Source organism: Centroberyx affinis, unplaced genomic scaffold, assembly GCF_046629955.1.
Source record: "Centroberyx affinis isolate AG114_WGS23_722 - 3 ecotype Tasmania unplaced genomic scaffold, CSIRO-AGI_Caff_v1 ptg003481l_1, whole genome shotgun sequence".
Lineage (NCBI taxonomy): Eukaryota > Metazoa > Chordata > Actinopteri > Beryciformes > Berycidae > Centroberyx > Centroberyx affinis.
In genome coordinates, this window is record NW_027281440.1 from 103106 (window position 1) to 125406 (window position 22301).

The window sequence follows — 22301 nt, forward strand, 5'->3', positions numbered from 1 at the left end:
GGGATTTAATTGTGAAATAAGCCCTAATTCATACATTCAGGGCAGTGGGCAGAAAGCAAATGCCATCACCACCAGACATGTGGGTGTCTATTAAAATGTCTTAAATACAGTTTTTAGACAGATTTTCTGTACTTTTCCCTATCTTTTCACCATGTGATTACAGGTTTAAATTTTTAATTATGTTTCATTTTGATGCAAATATACAATTATAAAGAAGTATTGTGTTTTTTACATTTGTTGATATCTTGTCAAAGCCGAGTTGGAAAGTGAAGTGAACAAATTAATGCAAAAGCCATGAATGGTGCAGTTCCGGTCGTGACGGTGTCATTTTCTAATGTAATATTACTTAATTTGCACTTCCAGTTGGTCACAGTTAGTTTCACCCACATGCAAGTCCACACTTAGATTACTGTAACAGAATTGATTAATACAATCTGCCAATCATAGCATCTGCTTTAATACACACAGTTGGGCATCAAGTCTTTAAACATTGAATTTCCTATAGTCCTTTGTCATACACTGAGCATTTATAGTTTTAGAACTAGCTATATTCAATGGGATGTAGGCTGGTTTTAAATTCAATTCAAAGTATCAATTAAAAGGTTTTGCAAAGTCTTACATTTGGTTTTCTGAAACCTGCAGATGCCCTGAGTATATGTGCATAAAAAAACACAAATACTGTATTACAAAATCTAAAGCCTCTAAAGAGATTGTGGTACGTGGTAAGTTTCCATTGTATTTCATACATATGTGACAATAACGTCAACTTAAACTTGAAGGACATGTGAGAGTAGGAGACAGATACATGTGTATATGTATATGTGTGTATGTGTGTGTGTGTGTGTGGGGGGGGGGGGGGGGGGGGGGGTTGGTGCCTATTTATTTTGTTCTCACAACACGAGTCCAATTTTCTGCCGCATTATCAGTGATTTAATTGAGCTAATTCTATGCTACATTATGAGCGTAGCAGCTACAGGGAGGCAGAGGGAGAGAGATAAAACAGGGGCGAGGCGAATGAGTGAAAAATGGATGAAGGGAGGGATAGAGGGGGAGGAGGGGTGAAAAGGGAGAGCGAGGTGTACACAGTATGGTGGATGCAGAGAGTTACGAGGTAAAAACACGGTGAGAGAGTTTCAGTCTGGAGGAGGAGCAGATTCTGGGAGAGGAGAGGGGGAGGAGAATAAAGGAAATGAGAGAAAAAAGGAGAGTAGGAGAAGAAAGGGAAGGGAGGAGAGGAGAGATTGAAAGGGGAAGGGAGAGGAGAGAAGGAAAGGAAAGGGGAAGGGAGAGGAGAAGAGGTGAGGAGAGGATAGGAGAAGAGAGGAGAGGAAAATGCTAAAAGAATATAGAGAAGCCTTAGGGTAATGAGTAAGTAGCAGGCTGGGACAGGCATTAGGGCAGCCAGCTTTCTTCATTTAATATTGATCTGTTCTGCTTTAGAAATGCTGCACGTACTATATTCCCCTTCTCTCTCTCTCTCTCTCTCTCTCTCTCTCTCTCTCTCTCTCTCACTATGGGCAGAAATATGTGTCACTAGAAACTGAAATTGAATTATTTATTTTATTTGAATTTGAATTGCTCAACTTGAATAATTGCATGAAAAAACTGAATTTGAATCACATAATCTGAATTTGTATTGTTTACCTTTAATAATTGCATTGAAAAACTGAATCTGAATAGCATAATTTGAAATTGAATTTATTAGTTTGAATTCCAATAAACTTGAAACTGAATGTAATATTATGAAATTGAATTCATTTGCTCTGAAACTGTATTCAGTTCTCACAATTCAAATTCAGTTCTCGTAATTCAAATTCAATTCTTGCAATTCAATTTCAGTTTACTGAGACACACATCCTGGTCGTTGAGGAAGAGCAATCGAGTGAAGATTCACAGAACTCTTTTTCGGCCAATCAGCACCTACTGTATGTTTTTGACCATTTCCTTAACTCCCATTGATCCATGGACTTGATACACTTGAAGAATGTTTCTTTCGATCATGGATGAGGCTGGGATTGGGCTGTCAAACACGGTAATATCAGTTTACCATATATTTTTATCAATCTTTTGACTGTTTAACTGATGTTAATGTTATAGCTATTGTTGTAGAATTGTTTCGTTTTGTCAGCGAGCATAAACAAAGTTTTGGCTGTCCTAATGTTTACAATTAAAATTTTTTTTTAATTTAAATTAGCCTTCTAGCATGTGAAGATACATTGAAAATATGAAATGAAGGAATCTGGAATTTTCGGGCCAAAAACATGAAAAGGAGTTCTGTGAATCTTCACTTGATTGCTCTTCCTCAACGACCAGGATGTGTGTCTCAGTAAACTGAAATTGAATTGCAAGAACTGAATTTGAATTACGAGAACTGAATTTGAATTTTGAGAACTGAATACAGTTTCAGAGCAAATTAATTCAATTTCATAATATTACATTCAGTTTCAAGTTTATTGGAATTCAGTTTCAAACTAATAAATTCAATTTCAAATTATGCTATTCAGATTCAGTTTTTCAATGCAATTATTCAACTTAAACAATACAAATTCAAATTATGTGATTCAAATTAAAATTTTTAATGCAATTATTCAAGTTGAGCAATTCAAATTCAAATATAAATAATTCAATTTCAGTTTCTAGTGACACATATTTCTGCCCATATTCTCTCTCCCTCCCCCTATCACTCTGTCTCTCTCCCCCCTATCTCTCTCTCTCTCTCTCTCTCTCTCTTAGTCTCTCTCTCTTGTATATGCATCCTCCACCAGTGGCCCCACAGGTGCTTTGTAAATATGGTAAAGCCGGTAAAGCATGGCCCATACAAAAACACAAACTGACAGTTGCAGGCAGCCTATTTTCAACTCCCCTTCCAGAAAGGTACGGGGCAGAAAATTTAAGGTATCGATTGGGGGAATATATGAACTGAGTTGAAATAAATACCAGATAGCAGATGAAACAAATCATTTTGAAGGCCTGGCGAAAAGGGTCAATATTTTCATCTATATGTTTGAGTTAATAATTTCTCCCAAAAGTCTGTGGTCTTTGTGGTCTGACAAAGACTTATTGTCACTGTTTTGGAAAGGCAGCTTGCTTGCTAGTAAGTTTAGCTGGTTAGCTGGATATCATTCAGTGCCGTTAACATTCAGACTCTCTGCTCCACCTACACATTGGCCAGAGTCAAGTAAAGCCAACTTTTTACAGGGCTTTGAAAACACAATACCAGTGTGTACTAACGTGCTTTCCAAATAGCGGGGTTACAAAACTAGGGGAAAAGGAGGAGCAAAGTTAAAACGTAAGGGGAATAAGAGTGTGGTTATAAGTGGGAAATAAGAGCCCCTCTCCACTGCCTCCTTCTACAAGCCATCAGCACCGGTCTACTAATCACCCACACCTGTTTCTCATCATCAAGGACTGATTGACCCCCTTTTATATTTCCCCTTTGTTTCAGTTTCTCCTTGGGTAGCATTGCACTAGCTTCTCTTGTGTCACTGCTAGACCTCAATTTTCTAATCCAAACTTTGTACTACGCCTAAATCTGTTGTCATTAAAGGTTTCCTGCACTTGCATCCTGACTATGGAGAGTCCTTCACACACAACCAGAGCATAAAAGAACATGTTTTAAGACGAGTTTTAAAAATTTCGTCTGATCAGATGGTTTGGGGGAGGCTGTTCTAAAGTCTCGGTGCAGCCACGGCAAAAGCCCCGTCACCCCGTCAGTCTTTACCGGGACCTCAGAACCGCCAGAAGCCCCTGATTAGAGGACCTGAGGGACCTGGCAGTATTGCACAAGGACAAAAGATCAGAGATATACTCGGGAGCACCATGCAAAGCTTTAAAAACAAACACAAGGATTTTGAAGTCTGTAGCGGGAGCCAATGTAAAGATGCCAGAACAGGAGTAATATGGTCCTTTTTATTTGGATCTACATAAGAGTCTAGCCACAGAGTTCTGGACAAGCTACAGACGATGGGACATAGATGCCAGCAGTGAATGACTCTCTCCAAGTCAGTAAAGGACAGAAAGGCTCTGATTTTGGAAATAAATCTCAACTGATAAAAGCTGGATTTCCCAACTGAACAAACCTGTTTGTTCAGCTTCAAAAGGCTTTTGGCATATGGTTCAAAAGAAGAAGATAAATGGCCCAGACTCTGTTTGATGATGTTAATGTACTAAAATGGCAATGCTCTATATAAACAAACAGGAGATAAAAATCAGCCCAGTCTGTTACTTTTGGAGACTTTTCTGTAATGTTCTGTTTTTTCTTCTCTTTAAAAAAGCTTAGCAAATGCTAACCACTACTATTACTAATCACTACTAATAAATTTAACTGATCTGCATGAAAAATCCCACATTGTGAGGAAGACAGCAACTTCCAAGAATGGGCTGCACCACAATCTTTCTTTTAAATACATGATACTCACTTTACTGTTTAAGAAAACATAGTTGCTGTCTTCCTCACTATGTGACATTTTTCATGCTTGGCTATTTTTGACAAACACCCCGTCCCACAAATGGCCACCAAACCCCAAACATTTCACTGATCATATGTGTCCTCCATCTTTTTAATAGCAGGGGAAAACACAGTCTCTGGCGCCATAGCAGATTCCCATAAATAATTAAATTGGATGCTATCTGGTCATTACGAAGGCCTTGGCACATGGTCAACATTGTTCTCATACTCCTGAAACCACTGGAGGACCAACATTGGGAAGACACTGCTCCACTTGAGAAAGAAATGCATCATGGGACTTCATGGGGCATTGGTCAGGAGGTGGCGGGGAGACAACAAGCAACATCTGAACCCTATTAATCCTCTCCTACTGTACATACTGTATACCCCACAGTGAAGCAGAACAGACCTACCATGCATAACTTTGTTTTACTTTGTAGCTCCTTGTAAAGTGGTGTTGCTCCCTAAAAGAGCAAATAAAACTGTTTAATGTTGAGTTCTACTCTGTCGCTCTGGTTCAGTGAACAGTGCTACAAAATATTGCCATGAATTTAGTGTTGTAGCACTTGAGTCCGGTCTTGATCTGATGTTTTGGACTTCGTCTTGTGGCCATTTTGAGTTGGACTTGTCTTGGTCTCCGCCACTATTGGATATTGACTCAACTTCTTCCCTAAAAAATTTCAAAGATAACTTTTTCTCTCCACCTAGTCCACCTTGTTTATGTACAGTACAAAGCAGTTTTGCGGATAGATCTACATCTCTGTTCATCCTTAAACGCCTTAAGGAAACACTTAATTGGAAAGACATGTACACTGTTTATTGCTTATTTTGGTCTCAGTCTTGAATATGACTTGATTTGCTCTGGTCTCGGTCTTGACCTGGCCTTGATTCGAACTCAAATTGACCTGGTCTTGGAATTGACTTGGACTCGACTACAGCCCTGCATGAATTACAATTTCCCTAAATCTCACAAGGATGAATGAGGCAATTCAATTTAGGAAATGCAGGCCACACCAGTACAAAAGCATCTCACTGAATGTTTGTTTCCCTTATTTTGACCGCTCCCTGTAAGCTCATCTGTCTCCATAATTGTAAAAAATGTTTCCCTGGGAGGCGGCTATCATTACTTCATTAGGAGACTTTCTCTTTGTCTGAATGGGCCAATGGATGACAGATGTTGTCTGGCTATACAGTGAGATATCACTGATGCACTCACAGGCAGGTCTGCACAAGCAGCTGTCAGCTCCCATAAAACATGGCACACTTTGGGCCAGCTCCGACTTATTACTGCAAGCTGGCGAGGTCTGCGCTCCAGACCACACACATCGCTTCACTTCTATTAGAAAAGAGTCCCATAAACTGTTCTAATGTACCAAAGATTTGGAGAAAGCCCAAACTTAAAAACAACAGCTTATTTACTTTGTAATGGCATACACCAGAGAGGGTGTGTGTGTGTGTTTGAAGCCAAGTTTTCAATGGTGCGAAGCAATGCTGCAGTATAGTGGCCAGAACAAACACACACACTAATGCAGGTAAGCAGACAAATTAGTGAGTTAATCACCTTGGTTTGATCCTAGATGGGGTTTTAGCTTTCGTTGCCTGAAATAATTTAAGGATTCAATCCTTAGATGCCTACTTGGACCAATTCAGTTGATTGTTTTGTAATTACATTGCTTCTGATAGGCAGAGCTGACTACATGCTTTAAACTTGCACACCCAAAATGCCTCCAAAGAGGCAGAAACAGGCTGCAGGAACACAGAGGCAGTGATGAAAATTGTCTCCAGGCTGCACTGGAGGAGCCATCAACAGCAGCTGCAACTATTATTTATGCATGTTAGTGGAGAAGACATATCGACTTGGGACAGGTGGTGACACTCATCACTATACTGGGACTTGGACCTGTAGTGAACAATATGACTAGCTTTGTTTTTAAATACTGCCTGACAAAGGCATTGTTAATAAAGTGCAGCATATTAAAAATCCAATCAGAATGCCTTCAGTTCTAAGTTAGGGCAGAGAGGAGAGGAGAGGAGAGTTAGGAGGAGGAGGAGTGGGGAGGGAGGGAGGAAGTGTGAATAATGGAGTGGTATATCTTCCAGCACTGAGTTGTGAAAATGAAAGGGATTTTCCATGTGGACCCATTCATCCAATTATTAACTTGCAGATGAACAGAGAAGATGGAACGGAGGGTGTAATGACTTGAGGTGGAACGAGAGAAAGTGGATGGAGGAGGAGGGATGATGGGAGAGCAAGGGACAATATCAATGGGAAGAGGAGGAAGGGTATGAGGAAGAATGGAGGGCAATTCTGATAGGCTCTTGTTTATTCCTGTATAGGTCAATGGACCGAGCATGACACTGATACTACTCTGTTACGGGTTTGGTTCCCACTGGGGCTAACCTTACTAAAAAGGTATGTACTGTAATTAACGTACTGTAGGACACCATATGACATATGTTATATATTTTGTTAGTGAATGTGAGTCCACTTTTTGGAATCATGACTAGTAGATGAATTATTACCATTTCCTTTTTTTAAAATGGTCTAGGTTAACCTGAATGGCCTTACGATTCGCTGTCATTCATTTGCATTTATAGCATTTATAGACTGCTGTGGAAAAATAGGACAAAAGCTGATTTTGTTGTTAAAATACACATCAAATGGAAAATTGGTCTGTGTGTGCTAGACGCAGCACTGGGCCCCATAGACCCAGAGGGCAAATGGTGGACTTAGACATTGAAGTTTTCCCTTTTTGGAGACATTCAAAGTGAATTTTAACAAGAAAATTGAACTTTTGAGCATCTATCTTTCTATCTGTTTTGTACCACAGAGAAAGCCATTGCATCAGGACTCTTTAACTAGCCGCTCATTGCCACACTCTTGTTGTCAAGATTTCCTCCAAGGTTTTGAATGGGTTTTGCAAGTAAATGCAAATGATTGACAGTGACATTTGGAGGCTGCTCGGGCCACAGTTAGCCTTGATACAGCAGAAGGACAGCGCTGATTAATGCCCACTGCTACGCTATAAGACCTTTAATGAAATCACCACTGATGCTGTCCTATCTAACTGCTTTCGTTATCACAGTGTGTGTGTGTGTGTGTGTGTGTTCTTCCCCCGTCTTACTTAACCGGGGGATCAAATTAACCTTTCAGTGTTTTCCTCTCTGTTGCCTGTAAACACCCAGAGGACAACGGCTGATTTATGTGGATGGAGTGAAAGACTGAAACACTAAAACAAAAAAAAAAAACAAACGAGAACCAGGCCGAGTGATTGCATTCTTCACCTTCTTTTCCCTGATGCACACAGCAGGCACAACAGCCATTTATTCTGATGACGGTGAGGGTGGACCGAGCCCTAAAATGTGTCCCCTACATTCTTAATAGCGCTCCAAGCACATTTAAGACACAAACTAAGGAGCAACTTATCACCTGTAACTGGGCCAAATTCAACTGCCGGCCAACTTTCTTTAATGAGTAATGATGAGCAATGAGAGGGGGGATGCACCTAACAATGGGATGTGTGATCCATTGAGGACAGGAGAAACCAACCGAAAATTGACTTCAAATTTATATTCAAACTTACATTTCACTACTGTATAAGGAGTTCCTTTCCGGAAATAGGAAACAAAAATCATCTGAGGATCATCGCTCAGTATCTCTAAAATCTGGATGATGAAGTTACCTACTATCTTTTGAAAAGTACCACTATTCAAATCGTAGGTGTCTCATTTGGGGACAAACTCTTCACATCCCTTTACAGTTGACTGAAGAGCTGTTCGTCTGTGTTTTGATTCTGGGCGACAGTCTTACCTGCGGGGACCCGTCAGATCCCTGGTCTCTGGTCTTCCTGGCGAGTCTCTTCTTCTTCTTGTGTAGCGGTTTGGACTCCAGGATCATCTCCTCCAGCTCAAATGTAGGGTCACAGTTTAGCCTCCGTCTCTATAAACACACACACACACAAACACACACACACAGGGTCAAAGATGGTGTCTACTGTACAAATGAATGTGCAAAACCTTAACGACATGCCACAGTGTGAATGTCCACTCTAGACTTTAAAGCGGTAATCTGCAAGATTTTTAGCAACATCTCTTGTGACAATTGGTCATTGCTGTGGTGTTTTTGCACTGCATGATACGATGTGATGTGATTTGATGCTATACAATACGATATGATATAACCAGGAGTGTTTGCTGCTATATATTTTTCTATTGACTGCTTTTTAGCACTACATTTTAGTATTTTATTTATTTTAGTGTTACATTCATACTAGTTGTACCTGTCTACATTTTTTTTTGTTCTTTGGCATTAGAGAGGATAACAAACTAAGAATTTCATTGTTCAGGGCAACTTGAACTTGATATGATATGATACAATACGATACAATACAATATGGAACATTTACATTTTATTTCCAAAGAAAAGATCAAGGGTCAAACAGCAAAACCATTAAAGACATGGCAAAACGTTCACGGAAAAGTTAAGAAACAAAACGTCAGGCCTGACTTCTCCCTTCGTCCTCAAACATTAACGGTCTGTGTGTCTGGCTGAGGGACTAGAGGAAGAGGATAAGCGTATAATTAGATAGAGAGAGACTGTCAATTCCCCATCGATCCTCTGTGTTTTTCCTCTGCCATGCCAGCCGAGCCGCTGGGAATACCCGCTGCTCTGCAGTCACTGCAGACTCTTACAGGAATTAGATAAAGTAGTTTACAGCCATCTATTCACTTATATGGGGGTCTGTGGTGTTAACCTGCAACAGGCATTACTCTCTATATATTCTCTTGTGGTACTATCATCACCTCGACTACTTGACTAAAACAATACAGGACGTTTTATTGTACTGCTTGTTACAATATAGCAACATAGTTTGAGAGCATGATATCTATCATCCTATATAGATGATAGATATGCTCATATAATATATGACAACCCAGGCAAATGACTGGGCTGTCATATATTATATGAGCATATCTCATATAACTTATATAACTCATATAATATATGACAACCCAGTCAAATGACTGGGTTGTCATATATTATATGAGCATATCTATCATTTTTGTACCTGTATATTTTAACAAACTGGCAGCATCAGTATTTATAATAATTTGAAAGGACATGCAGATTCAGTTTTATTAAATCACACCAATGACAGCTTTTGTCATTGTATTATTTTTTTTTAAATTTATGATAACTGTACTTGTATGGTTCACCAAACTGGACCAATGGCAAATATTATGAGTGATCTATCGCCACTCTACCTGTATGTGTCTTCTCTTTCTTTCCAGTGAAATTGTTTTACATTGTGTATAATATGTGGGTTTTTTTTTTTTTTTTTTTTTACTTTCTGCTGAATTGTAAAGCACTTTGAGTTGCATTGTGTGCATGAAAGGTGCTATATAAATAAAGTTTATTCATTCACTAAACCAGTCCAGTGATGGTGTAAACAGTTGTACATGTCTGAAAGGAGTCAGGTTAACTTTGAGGTAGGATGTGGACTCCTGATCTCATTGAGTCCCTGTGTGTTCTCTCCTCCTGTGTAGTTACCAGCTGTTATCTTTGAAATTAGGGATTGTACACCAGTGCAGCTTCTGTATCTACTTGGCACTAAGAGAAGGACCCAGCGCATATATATATATATATATATATATAGAGAGAGAGAGAGAGAGAGAGAGATAGAGAGAGAGACAGAGAGAGAGAGAGAGCCAACCAAACAGCTTGACTTTGCCTAGCTAATGATATTGTTACTTGTAAGCATAATCTCCACCCAACTGCTTGTCGAAATGATCCAGAGGCCACCTGTAGAGCTGCAGGTAGAGATATGACGGCTTGCTCTGTGCTTACTCCTGTGTGTGTGTGTGTGTGTGTGTGTGCATGCATGTATCTAACAGACGTGCACAGCTGTGTCTCAGTCTGCACCTGTGTGTCTGGGTGTCTACACACTCAGCCCAGCAGGGGGCAGTCTCTACAGCCTGACTGGGAAAGATAATAAGATGAGGAGTGGGTAGGTCTGGCTATTCTATTCTATTCTATTCTATTCTCTGTATGTTTTTTTCTCTTTAGGGGGAATACTGTATGGGAAAAGTTTAGTTGAATTGTTTAAAAAGAGAAAAATATGTTATCACAATACTGAAAGGCACTTTGGATTGAAGCATCCATCCAATGACATACGCATCATGTATTCCTTGTACTACTTGCATGTTTTCTTACAGTCATTTTTTAAGAAAATAACTGGATAGTGTTTAGTTTATTATTTTCTACCGAATTCCAGGGAAAGAGAGTTAAATTGGAGTTGTATGTACAAAAATACAAACCTAAATCCTAAAAAGAAAACCCTGAAAAATCATCTCTGGTGAAGAGTGTATATGCTGGGGTAATGCTTAGTTTATGCTTAAGTTAATACTATTTCTGATATTGATTGTATGTCCAAAACAAACTCAAAATCCTGAAAAAAGAGAGAGGGAGCAGCTCTATTCTATTCTATTCTAATTTTGTCAGGGAGAATGCTGAGGCAATGCTTATTAGTTCTAAGGTATCTACATTTGTGATACTCACATTGGGAATAAAGCCTGGAGGAAGCTGTTTGCTGAGCACAGCGTCCCAGTTGACGTCTGACATGTAGTCCAGATCCTGGAGCTCTGCTAGACAGGAAATGCGCTTCTGGACATCTATAAACAGCAGCTGAGGGAAACAGAAAGGATCTGAGTAAGAGCGATTGTCCGTGGGGAGGGACGGCTGAAAAGTTTTATCATGGCAGAAACCCCCAGGGACACGAGTACATATTTTGCCCGGAGGAGAAGAATCAGCGGGACGTTTTTTTGAGGATGAGGAGAGGAAAGAAGGGGTGGAGGAGGAGGAGGGTTGGGAGGAGGAGGAGGAAAGGAAAGAGCAGGAGAGGAAGGAGAGGAGGGAGAGGAGGGAAGATAAGGAGGAGGGAGAAGACGAGGGTGAGGAGAGAAGGATACAGGATAAATGTGGTGAGGTGAAATGGAAGAGTTGAGAGGAGTAAAGGATGAGGGGAGCTCTTACTCTCTCTCTCTCTCTCTCTCTCTCTCTCTCTCTCTCTCTCTCTCTCTCTCTCTCTCTCTCTCTCTCTCTCTCTCTCTCTCTCTCTCTCTCTCTCCCCTCTCTCTCACACACACACACACTCATTCACACACGCGGCGACTGGAATGCCAATGAGGTTAGAGGAGTCTGAGAGCACGAAGCAATGCAACAGTTTGACTGCAGTGGATCTCTGCCAAGACAAAACCCAAACGCTACACTCACAGTGGATCAGTTAGCTTTACAAGTGGCTTGTATCCGCAATAAGAAGAATTGACAAACAGTGATTCTCTTAATTAACCTTATAAACAGTCCATTGACAAACAGATAAGAATCACCAATTAGATTTAATGTAAGTAAAATGTACATTTTATTTTAAAGGGAACTAGAGAGTGATATGAATAGTCTACCTTTCATAAATTATGCCCTTTCCTGTCCATTGGGACTATACTGTATGTGAGGTCCTGTTGATGGGTGTCAGTATGTGAAACTGCAAATTGTCAATGTGTCTCTGCATTTGCATCTGCAATATTACAAATTCCTGATGAATTCCTGAACATTTATCGTACTTAATTCTGATTCTAATTAAAGCCGCACTGGGCAAGACGTTTATGTAAAAATACACCCGTCTAATCAGCCTAAATCAGAAAGTGGGGCTGCAATAGAGAAGAGTGGCCCATCTCCCCTACTTGAGACTAGATTCACCCTATTTGCCCAAATGGTTGCCCAAAATTCTGGTGTCAGGTGGAAGTGACAAACCAAAACTTAAGAGCAAACAAAGCAACTGTCTCCTAAACAGCAGCGAGTGAGCAAGCTGTCCAGAGAAAGCTGGACTCATCAACATTAGGTATTTTGCTTCTCTCGTCCCTTTTGCTATTTTGGTAAGTGATCCCAAACCGGCTGGGTTGGTTAACATGAGCGTGATGTGTGCAGTTTACTGACGCCACCTTACATGATTTCTGGGTATGGAAGTTTAACATTTTTCACACAGTTACCTTGGAGCCGCCAACGTGCAAAGTTGCCTATAGTGCAGCGTTAACTAATTCAGTGAACTGACTGCTACAGTACATTCTGGAGGTGTTGTGGACCTAATTCAATGGAGAATCTGCAATAGGAGATGACTTACCACTCTCACCCACTCACAAAAAAGGTTTCTGCACTGCCGCTCACCCAAAATATCACAAGGGACAGTTACATCTGATCCTATGCATTGGTAAATGCCACCACACTGTGCATTATGCCTGTGCCACTGCCTTACCTTTCTGAGAAGAGACTTGATTTCCAAAGACCAGGCTGCAGGATAGCTGGGATGGACCTTGTGGAAGGTCTGAAGGATCTCATTAGCTGGGGTGCTAGACCTCATCACATATGGTCTCTGGAATAGAGGAGAGGAGAGCAGAGGAGAGGAGAGGAGAGGAGAGACAGTATATTAAAGAAAACTTGTATTCATAGTCATGCACTAGAGCGGAGGAATTTATTTGATAGAGCATGTGTCTTGAAGTTGTTCCTCGGTCGGCCCTCTCTCCTCTCTCTCTCCCTCCTCCTCTTCTCTTCTTGCTCACCTCCTGTGAACCCATTTTCTGCACTGATAGGTACAAATGATAGAGGAAACGGAGAATGAGGGAATATTTTCCAAACACACCTTTAACTCTGTGACTTTCAGTGTGAGAGGGCTTCCTACAGGTCAGAAGACAAGTGGAAGTCTGTGTTTAGAGCTCTTCACACCAGTCGTTCTCGGCCTGGTGGTCTCTCTGCCTCTTGGAGAGAGAGACTCACTTGTCTCACTTGGCATGCAGAATGCCACAGCGACAAGAGAGACAGACAGACCAGGCTGTTTGGAGGTGTATAGTCTCTCTCTCTCTCTCTCTCTCTCTCTCTCTCTCTCTCTCTCTCTCTCTCTCTCTCTCTCTCTCTCTCTCTCTCTCTCTCTCTCTCTCTCTCTCTCTCTCTCTCTCTCTGTCTCTCTCTCTCTCTCACACACACACACACATACAGTACACACACACACACACACACACACACACACACACACACACACACACACACACACACTTCCCCAGGCCTCAGAGGGCACTGGACAGCTGGTCAGGGGAGCTGAGGGTTTTATGGGATGACAGGCATTCTGTCGCAACAAACTGGAGACAAAAAGAAAGAGAGAGGGGAGAGAGAGTGAGAAAGGGGGGGGCTTACAGTAACATTTTGGGGGAGATTGATCAAAGGAGATAGAAGAAAGAGAGAGAAAGAAACAGACAGAGACAAGAGAGAGAAAGAGAGGCAGCCTGACTCAGCCTAATTTCAAAAGGACAGCAGATATTCACCTGAATTTGCTCTCTCTCTCTCTCTCTCTCTCTCTCTCTCTCTCTCTCTCTCTCTCTCTCTGTCTCTCTCTCTCTCTCTGGTTGGCTTCCAAATGAATGTAAAGGGGAGCAGAGGCATAAAACGTGCAAATATTCTCTCTGATTAATAATTTTTATGCCATTTCTGTTTCACAGCGAGGAGAGACAGTTCAAGATGGGACAGAGAGAAGGGGGGATGACATGCAACAAATGTCCTGGGACAGACTTGAACCTCAGTCACCAGGGGGCCCAAACAACCTTCATCTCTTGTCTTTTTGCATGTTAGAAATGGTATTCCACAATTCAGTAAGTTCCCATCCAGATAGCCAATGAGATGCCCAAAATGAGTCAAGTATTGCAATATGTTTTTTGAAAAGTAAGTGTCTCTTTTCCCCTCTCTGGGGATGGAGAGATTTCCTCCATTTAGCGAAAGGGATACGGGAGGAGGACAAGTGAAGTGACAGTGATTGATGTGCGGTTTCGGAGTGATGCCGAGCTGCTCAGACCTTTATCTGCCACCGGTGGTCAGGCCCAGCAGGGCATCGTGGCTGGTGGGAGAGGGGTGTGAAGGGGCTAAATGGAGAGAGAGGTGGAAGAGGTGGAAGAGGTGGTCGAGACAGAGGTGAGAGGAGGCTCCAGGGCTTAAGGCAGAGATAAGATGAAGTAAAGGCTGAGAGAGGAGCGATAGGTACCAAACAAGGGAGTCTCAGTCTGTACATCAGGGATGTGATCGGTAACACAAAGAAGTATGAAGAAAAAACAGGACAAGGACAAACAGTAATCTGCTATTGGAAATGAGTGGGAGTTGTCTGTCGCAACAACGAGAAAAAGAAAAATCACATCCCTGGTACATTTATTGCAGGGTAATACTGACTTTTTGTTAAATATGAGATATCGGCCAGTCAAGTCATCCACCTCTGATATGATGGAAGTTCCCCTCTGACCACAGCTATGTTAAAAGTTGTACTGTAAAACCTGCAATGTTTACAGGTTTTACATCTGCAAGTTTTATTTTCTCTGCACATTTTATTCAAAATTTTTAAAAGTAGTTTCACCTGTCAATGAATAGGTATGGTGTGTCACCCTGCCTTAAAGAGAGGCTACGTCTAAAAGAATTTGCATGGGTTTCAATGGAGATTTTTCAGTGTCCCATGGTCTAAATGCTGTTTCAGAGACTTTTCCACCCTGACAAGAATAAAAATCTGGTTATGTTTTCATGTGAAAATGGAAAAATTTAAAGATTAGCACAAAATATTAGCTATCGGCAGGTTCAATACAAAAATCGGTATCAGTATCAACCTTCAAAAACCCATATCCGTCGAACCCTATAGGCATCCTTGCACTAGCTCTCCGATGCAGTATTTTCCGACAGCCAAATAATTCTCCGCCAACATCCAACAGGCCAGTTCCATATTCCCCCGGGACACCCTGAGACCGAGCTGAGAGGTGTCTGTCTGAGAAAAGTGTATAAGAAAGCCACAAGGTGACAGAGGGATGAAGTGAAAATGAATTGTCTGGGTAGAAGGTGAGAGTGCTGTGCAGGACGGCAGAGAGAGGGGGATGAAATAAGTCTGGTAGAGGGCTTACGTGGATGACATGGAATTACAGAGGAGCTTCTAAAAAGTGGCTTTCTAAAAGAAGTATGAGAGAAAGTCATGAAGGAAGAGAGAGAGGGAGAGGAAAGGGGCTAAAGTCTATGTCACTCTAATTGGAGTGGGTAATAGCCGGGTGTGAATGTGTGTAACTGTGTGCTTAGCAATCCTTTCCTGGGTGAGTAAAGGGTAAAAAGTACTTTGGCAATAAGACTCTTTGAGAGAAGCTTTGAGGTAAGCGGGAGGACTAAAGGTATTTTGGAGGTTGTAAGACTCAGTTTTGAGGTCAGGAAGAGGACTAAACGTATTTCAGAAGGGGTAGAAGGAAGTTTTGAGGGGAAAAATATGATCTCACGGTATTTCAGAGAGCGCTTTGAGGTGTCTGAAAAGAGGAAAAAAGGAGTTGAGGAAGACATCACATGATATCTCCGGATCACTTTCAGGTGTTCCACGTCCCCGTCAGTGCAGTTAGGAGGTTACTGTCGCTGAGATATTCATCATCCTGAAATCTGAGAGGAAATTCTGCAGCTCGAGCCAGAAGTCTCATCCCAGAAGGAGCGGATCTGAGACACGGTCTGATATAGTAAAGTGACGGAGTGAAAACATTATGTCCTGTGACCGATTTACCTTAGGGTGTTTATATCCATGACATTAGAATTTAATTCCTACAGATGGGCAGATGGGGCCCAGCAAGGAGAAATTTCAATTCCAATTACATGGCTCTAAAAATAGCTGTAATTGTATTTCTAATTCTCCCGCAGCTATGCGTCTTCCACCATGACTAAACATTTAAAACATCTTCCCCAATAAGGTCAGCTTGGATTTAAAATTGAAATATAGTGGGGGTTTTTCTTGTGTTTTTTTTCCCCTCCTGTTGACTTGCGAAGGCGAGTGAAGACTGGAGACTGCGGACTTGTGTCTCCTTTCCTACTGACAGTGCTATTTTAGGACAATGTTGTAGGTGTCATATGTATTATTCACTGCACTGAAGTGTGCCAGGCCACGCTGAAGTGAGGTGAGATGTGGTCACGAAGATGCCGTGTGTGTGTGTGTGTGTGTGTGTGTGTGTGTGTGTGTGTGTGTGTGTGTGTGTGTGTATGAGGTACCTGTCCTCTGAGCAGCTCGTAGGCTGTGATGCCCAGCGACCACCAGTCGACAGAGAAGGAGTAGCCGGGATGCGAGCCCTCGAACGGCTGGAAAAGCTCCGGAGCTGAGAGAGACGGGGAAATAAAAATGAGACATCATCATCGACCACTTGGAAAAAAAGTGACGCTTACTCTCACAAAATGAGTCATAGCACAAAATTAAAAGGATTTATGCCGATTGATACTTGATACACACACTGGTATTTTTCCCAGGGTTAGAAATTTAGTTGGAGAGGGTATTTGGTGTCCCCTTGATCTCATTTTTAGGGACTTTTTGGTTATTTTCAGGGGCAATTTTATTAAAGGCCCCATGAAATGGCATCTTTACTTCCTTGATTTGATATATTTGCTGCTGAAACAGGATGTTGGGGTGGGACATAATGCAGTAAGGGATCATTCAAAAGTCTAAACCATTGGAAAACCAGTTAGGGAGAGGAAGGCACTTTAATTTTGTGGGAGGGGCGGAGAGGCGGGATTGTTCAAAAATCTGCGATGGTTTAATTGGTTGAAATTTATATTTACAGCTACGAGTGCAGCATGAGGTCACCATTAAAGATACTCTGTTGTCTGTCTATGATATAATACATTTGCATTGCATATTAGCAAATAAACATTCAATTTGTATCACTAAGATTTGTTTTAACTTCTTTCTCACTGCTGGAAACTGGCTGCAGGCCTTACAGAAGAGGATGGTGCCGTTTTCCACTCTTCCATCCCTCGATTGTTGAGTTTTTTTTAAGATATCGGTTGCTTTACTTTTTGTTGATGCAGTAGTTGGTGTTAGGTTAGATTTTTCTTCTACTGCTGGCTGTGTGGAGCCAACACTTTCTACTGCTTCAGGCTGCATGCTCGGTTGTTTTCTGAACGCTCAATTTTTCTCGCCCAGAACACACTGGATAGAATCCAGGAACGCTTCTACAAATCACCTATGGTGTCCCACAAGGGAAACGTCTTCGCATTCACACATGATTATTTGACAACTCAGTGTAAAGGTATGAACAGAGTGAAACACTAATTATCAGGGGCTTTTTGTGCCCCCCCCATTTTTAATTTCTCTGGCATTTTATGAACTTTACATTTTGCCTGGAGCCCCCATTCATTTCTAACCCTAATATCTACAGTATATACATTTAGGTGCACAGTAAGTACATTTTTATGAATGCTTGGGAAGGGAAAGATGTCTAAGTGTCAGTAAAAGTCTTTTCTTTACTAGCAGTAGTAAGTAGTGAAAGGTAGAGTCAAGTAAACACACACATTATGGTGGAGACTGATGTTTACATTACAGGCGCTTACAGCAGAAGCCTTTATAGAGGTTCACTCCCCATTTATCCTGCATTAAAACCCTCTTGGGTCTTAAGTAGAAATAAGAATGACTCTTTAAATGCAATCAATCCAGCTTTTATTACGCTAAGTAATAATAAATAACCTGTCTGTGTAGACTCTGAATGCCTTCGTAATAAAGGATTGCCTTTTTCGGGGAGAAATGAGCTATGAAAAACTTTGAATTAGAAAGAATTTTTTTTCCCCGTGGAAATGAATTATCATGAATAATCTATTCTAGGGAAAAGAGGGTTCGGCCTTAATCTAGTTTCTAATGGTCAAGATGAATTTCCATCACTCATCAGTTGCCCTTCTCTGTCTCTGAGAACACACACAAAGACACACACACATACACACACACTCCTCTTTCATGGCAGGTTTGCTCTGCTACCTTGCTGAGGAGGAAAAGGAGAGATTAACTACTGAAGCCTCTAAGAGAGAGAGAGAGTTTTTTTTTCAGAGTAACCATAAATTATCTATTTCACTACAGAGTATTTGCCTGAAATCTAGTCACACATGGTTGCAAGATTATTCTCCATCATGGACACATATTATTTCTTTATCTGCATGTAGAGATGCACACACACACACACACACACACACACACACGTGGCCTCGTCACTCATATCCTCCTGAAATCCTGTTAGCTCCTATCTGATCTCTCGGGGGCTGGATCCCCATCGATCTGATACTACCGAACTTATGAGTCAGAGTCATGGGAGAGATGACTGCAGCTCTGCTGAGAAGGATAACGTTGCAATTCAAAGGGAGTATAATTTCTTTCTCTGAAATGCTAACACCACTATCAACTTTGGGACTGACGCATCAACATCGAACAGCCTGACACATCAAAAGCAAACAAATAAGCCTAAATAATACACACACAAAGACACTTTTTGTTTGAAAAAGAGACAGAATTGGATGGGATTGTGTTTGGATACTTCTCAAATTCTACAAATCTCATTTTAAAAACAAAACACAAACTGTCTCCTAAACAGCAGTGAGTGAGCGCTCTGTCTAGCCCTTTCATGCATGAATTATTAAATCACAAAGTGATATTTTTTTTTATGTTTGTTTTTACTTTTGTGAAGGTGAAAAATCATGCCAATAACTTTTTTTTCAGTATATTTTATTTTGAAGGAGTTAGGTATCTGTCCACTGCAGTGGACACCATGCATCAATGGTATGAAAAGTGATTCAATGGAACTCAGTATAGGTCCGAAAAAACATATGTTTTTAAAACATTTACCAAGAGCAAATGGTATGAATACACATAAGTTGAATACAAACATGAATACACATTTTTTCGGACCTATTTTGAGTTCCACTGAATCACTTTTTATACCGCTGATGCATGGTGTCCACTCCAGTGGACAGATACGTCCACTGGAGTGGACAGATGTATTTTCAGTCACAGAAAAAAATGTACAAGAAAAATATTATTAAATTCTGGCTAAAAGTATTTCTAACATCTTATTTAGTTGAAAAATATTATATATATATTTTTTTACCTGTCTGGTTTTCTGAAAATAAAAGGATTTAACAGATATTCCTGAGGTACTTCTGAGGTGCATCTCCTCTCCCCGCCGCCATTTTGAATTTATGATGCAATATCTCAAAATGACAAAGAGAGCCAAAGATAATAATCAAATGGAATTGTAAACGCTTTGGGGGTCCACCTCCTGGTGGTTGGGACATGGTACTACAACTTAAATGGTTCAAAATGGCTTCCAAATATCTGTCCACTGTAGTGGACACCATGCATGAAAGGGCTAGAGAAAGCTGGACCCACTAATGTAAGATCTTTAACCTCTCCCATCACTTTGGTATCCTTTGGTATAAAGTGATCACAGACCAGCTGGGTTGCACTGCAAAAAATGAAAAGCTGTCTGCTGATTTTTTAACTTGTTTACAGCACTATCAAGCTTATTTCATGATATTTTTAGTCAAACTATCACTGCACTGACAGATAATCTTGCTGGTTTCAATACATTTCACTTCATACATGCCTAAATTACTTCTTTCAAGAAATCATCATAAAACAATGAAATAAATGTTTAAACAAGAAACTTTCTCCAAGACAATTTCACTTTTCCCAAGTAAATGTCCTGAAACAAGTTACATTATCCTGAAAAAAAAGTCAAATTTGTTGAATACGGTAAAATGATCTGCCAATGCAGTAAGATGATTTCACAAAAAACAAATCCTACAATAAGTTTGACAAGTCTGGATACAAAATAAAATAACTCAGTGTTTGCAGTGTGGTAAACATCGGTGTGCTGTGTGCAGTTTACTGATCTCACGTTACAGGATTTCTGGGTATTGAAGCTCAGATTTTTTCTAACAGTTTCCTCTCATTGCCATTAGGAGTCGCGAATGTGCAAAGTCGCCGACTGTAGCATTAATCGAACATTCAGTTACTTACCCATGTAAGGCTTGGTCCCAGCGATAGAAGTGGCTCTCAGGTCGTCTTTTACGATGGCTGCGATGTTGAAGTCTGTTAGATGGACGTGTCCTGGAGAACAAGAACAGAGAGATTGTGTTACCTCAGGGTGACACAGAGCATGTTTTTTATCGGGAATTTCTTGTCTGAACTCTATTATAACTGAGCTGCTGCAGGCCATCAGTCCAAACTGACCTCAGGCTATTTTCCTACGCGGTTGCCCCAGCAGACAACAGAATTATTCTTCACAGTGTGCTTCCCACTTTAAGTTCAGGCACTAATATGTTTTGGTGATTAATTCGTATTAAATATAATAGTCAGATTATGTAAAAATGAAAAACAAAAGTATCACATCTACATGAACTGAGGCCTCATTGATAAAATGATCTAGATATTGTGACAGACTGGGGGGATTTTGCGGAGTGTTTCAGTGGGACTGGCAACCCCAGTGCTTTCCAAAGTCGAACCGTTGACCTGTTTCTCACCTTGCTGCAGGATGGCCCAAGTCTTTGCTATGCACACTGAGCGCACACTAATGAGCTGAATGTGTGTGTGTGTGCGCGCGCACGTGTGTGTGTGTGTGTGTAAGATTGAGTGAGAGAGCAAGGAAGAGAGAGAATTTTTGCCGCAGAGCAATTGTTCGGTTGAATGGCTGTCCCTAGTACCCCTACACACATAAAACCACACACACACACACACACACACACACACACACACACACACACACACACACACACACACATCCCCTATATGCATGTGCGTACACCTGGACACACATACTGTACAAATAAAAAAAACGCATGGCCACAAAGATATCTGGAACACACACACACACACACACACACACACACACACACACACACAGATAACGGTGTGTGAATATAAAGCAGGCAGGAGCTGGCCAGTCCAAGAGTGTTTGTTTACACAAAGACACTGGGCCTTAAAGATAAGAAACCTGCCAGAACAAATGTGTCCATGTAAAAAATTCTACCATCCCCCCCTTTTCTCTTTTTATCCCTCTCCCTTTTTCCCTTCTCTATCTCTCTGCACTACCTTTCCCCTCCTTAGTCCTTCTCTCTCTTCAATATCTCTCCATTTTCTCCCTCTCTCTCTCTTTAATTCTCTTTATCTCCCTTCCTTTAGCCCTCCATCTCTTCCTTCATCCTATTCCCATTATTCAGGTTTTAGCTTACTTTTATATATATATATATATATATCTTTTCCCCCCTAAACTCCCCACCTCTTTTCCTCCACTTTCCACTCTCACTTCTTCACTCCCTCTACATCCTTCAGAATTTGAAAGCTAGCTGTGTGTGTGAGTGCAGCTGTGCAGTGATGTGTCTAGAGGACAAGATGGAGTGGCACTAGTTTATTCATATAAGACGACCATTGTTAAAACACTCTGAATCCTCAGACAAAGGTCCAGCAGGACTGACAGCTCAGTTCAGATTTAAAGTGGAGCTTAAGTAAGAGCCGAGTGACTTTCACATTTTCATATTTAATGATATGCCGCCCCATACTTCTGCTGCAGACAGATTCAGGACAGCAGAGTTAGACAGTAGCCAGCAGGCAGGAACAGGCAGCCATCATCAAATTGTTGGGCTGCCGGGTCGTACGGCTTTGAAAAGTAGCCAGAAAACATTTTGATGTTGAACAGATGTTACAGTAATACAACAGGCTTCACCAACAATGTTTACACCTGTGTAAATACAAAGCCAAAAGGAAAGCAGCTATGTCCGTAGCTGCTACTTACATATCGTTTTGATATCAGTTAAAAACACATAACCAATTTTCCAATGTTAAAAATGTAGATTTTTTCAGTGACAATTATTTGGACATGACAAGCGATAGGAGGAGAATTGTTTGTCCACTCATAGAGCAGATGTTCTCTCTAAAAGTGTTACGTAAATTAACTCTGATGGGTGTGGCCTGGTGTAAACTCTGGCATATTGTTGTTCTTTTTACACTCC

General features: G+C 41.0%; 1 protein-coding gene across 1 annotated transcript in view; it reads right to left on the reverse strand.

Annotated features, from left to right (window-relative positions):
• stk32a (serine/threonine kinase 32A) overlaps positions 1-22301 on the reverse strand; it is a gene marked incomplete at its 5' end in the record, with an annotated part of 40794 nt that overhangs the window by 8646 nt on the left and 9847 nt on the right. Inside the window, 5 exons of the mRNA XM_071539657.1 lie at positions 8259-8387; positions 11007-11132; positions 12754-12870; positions 16530-16633; positions 20314-20403. Coding sequence (XP_071395758.1) covers positions 8259-8387; positions 11007-11132; positions 12754-12870; positions 16530-16633; positions 20314-20403 — 566 coding nt within the window. The remainder of the gene's footprint in view (positions 1-8258; positions 8388-11006; positions 11133-12753; positions 12871-16529; positions 16634-20313; positions 20404-22301) is intronic.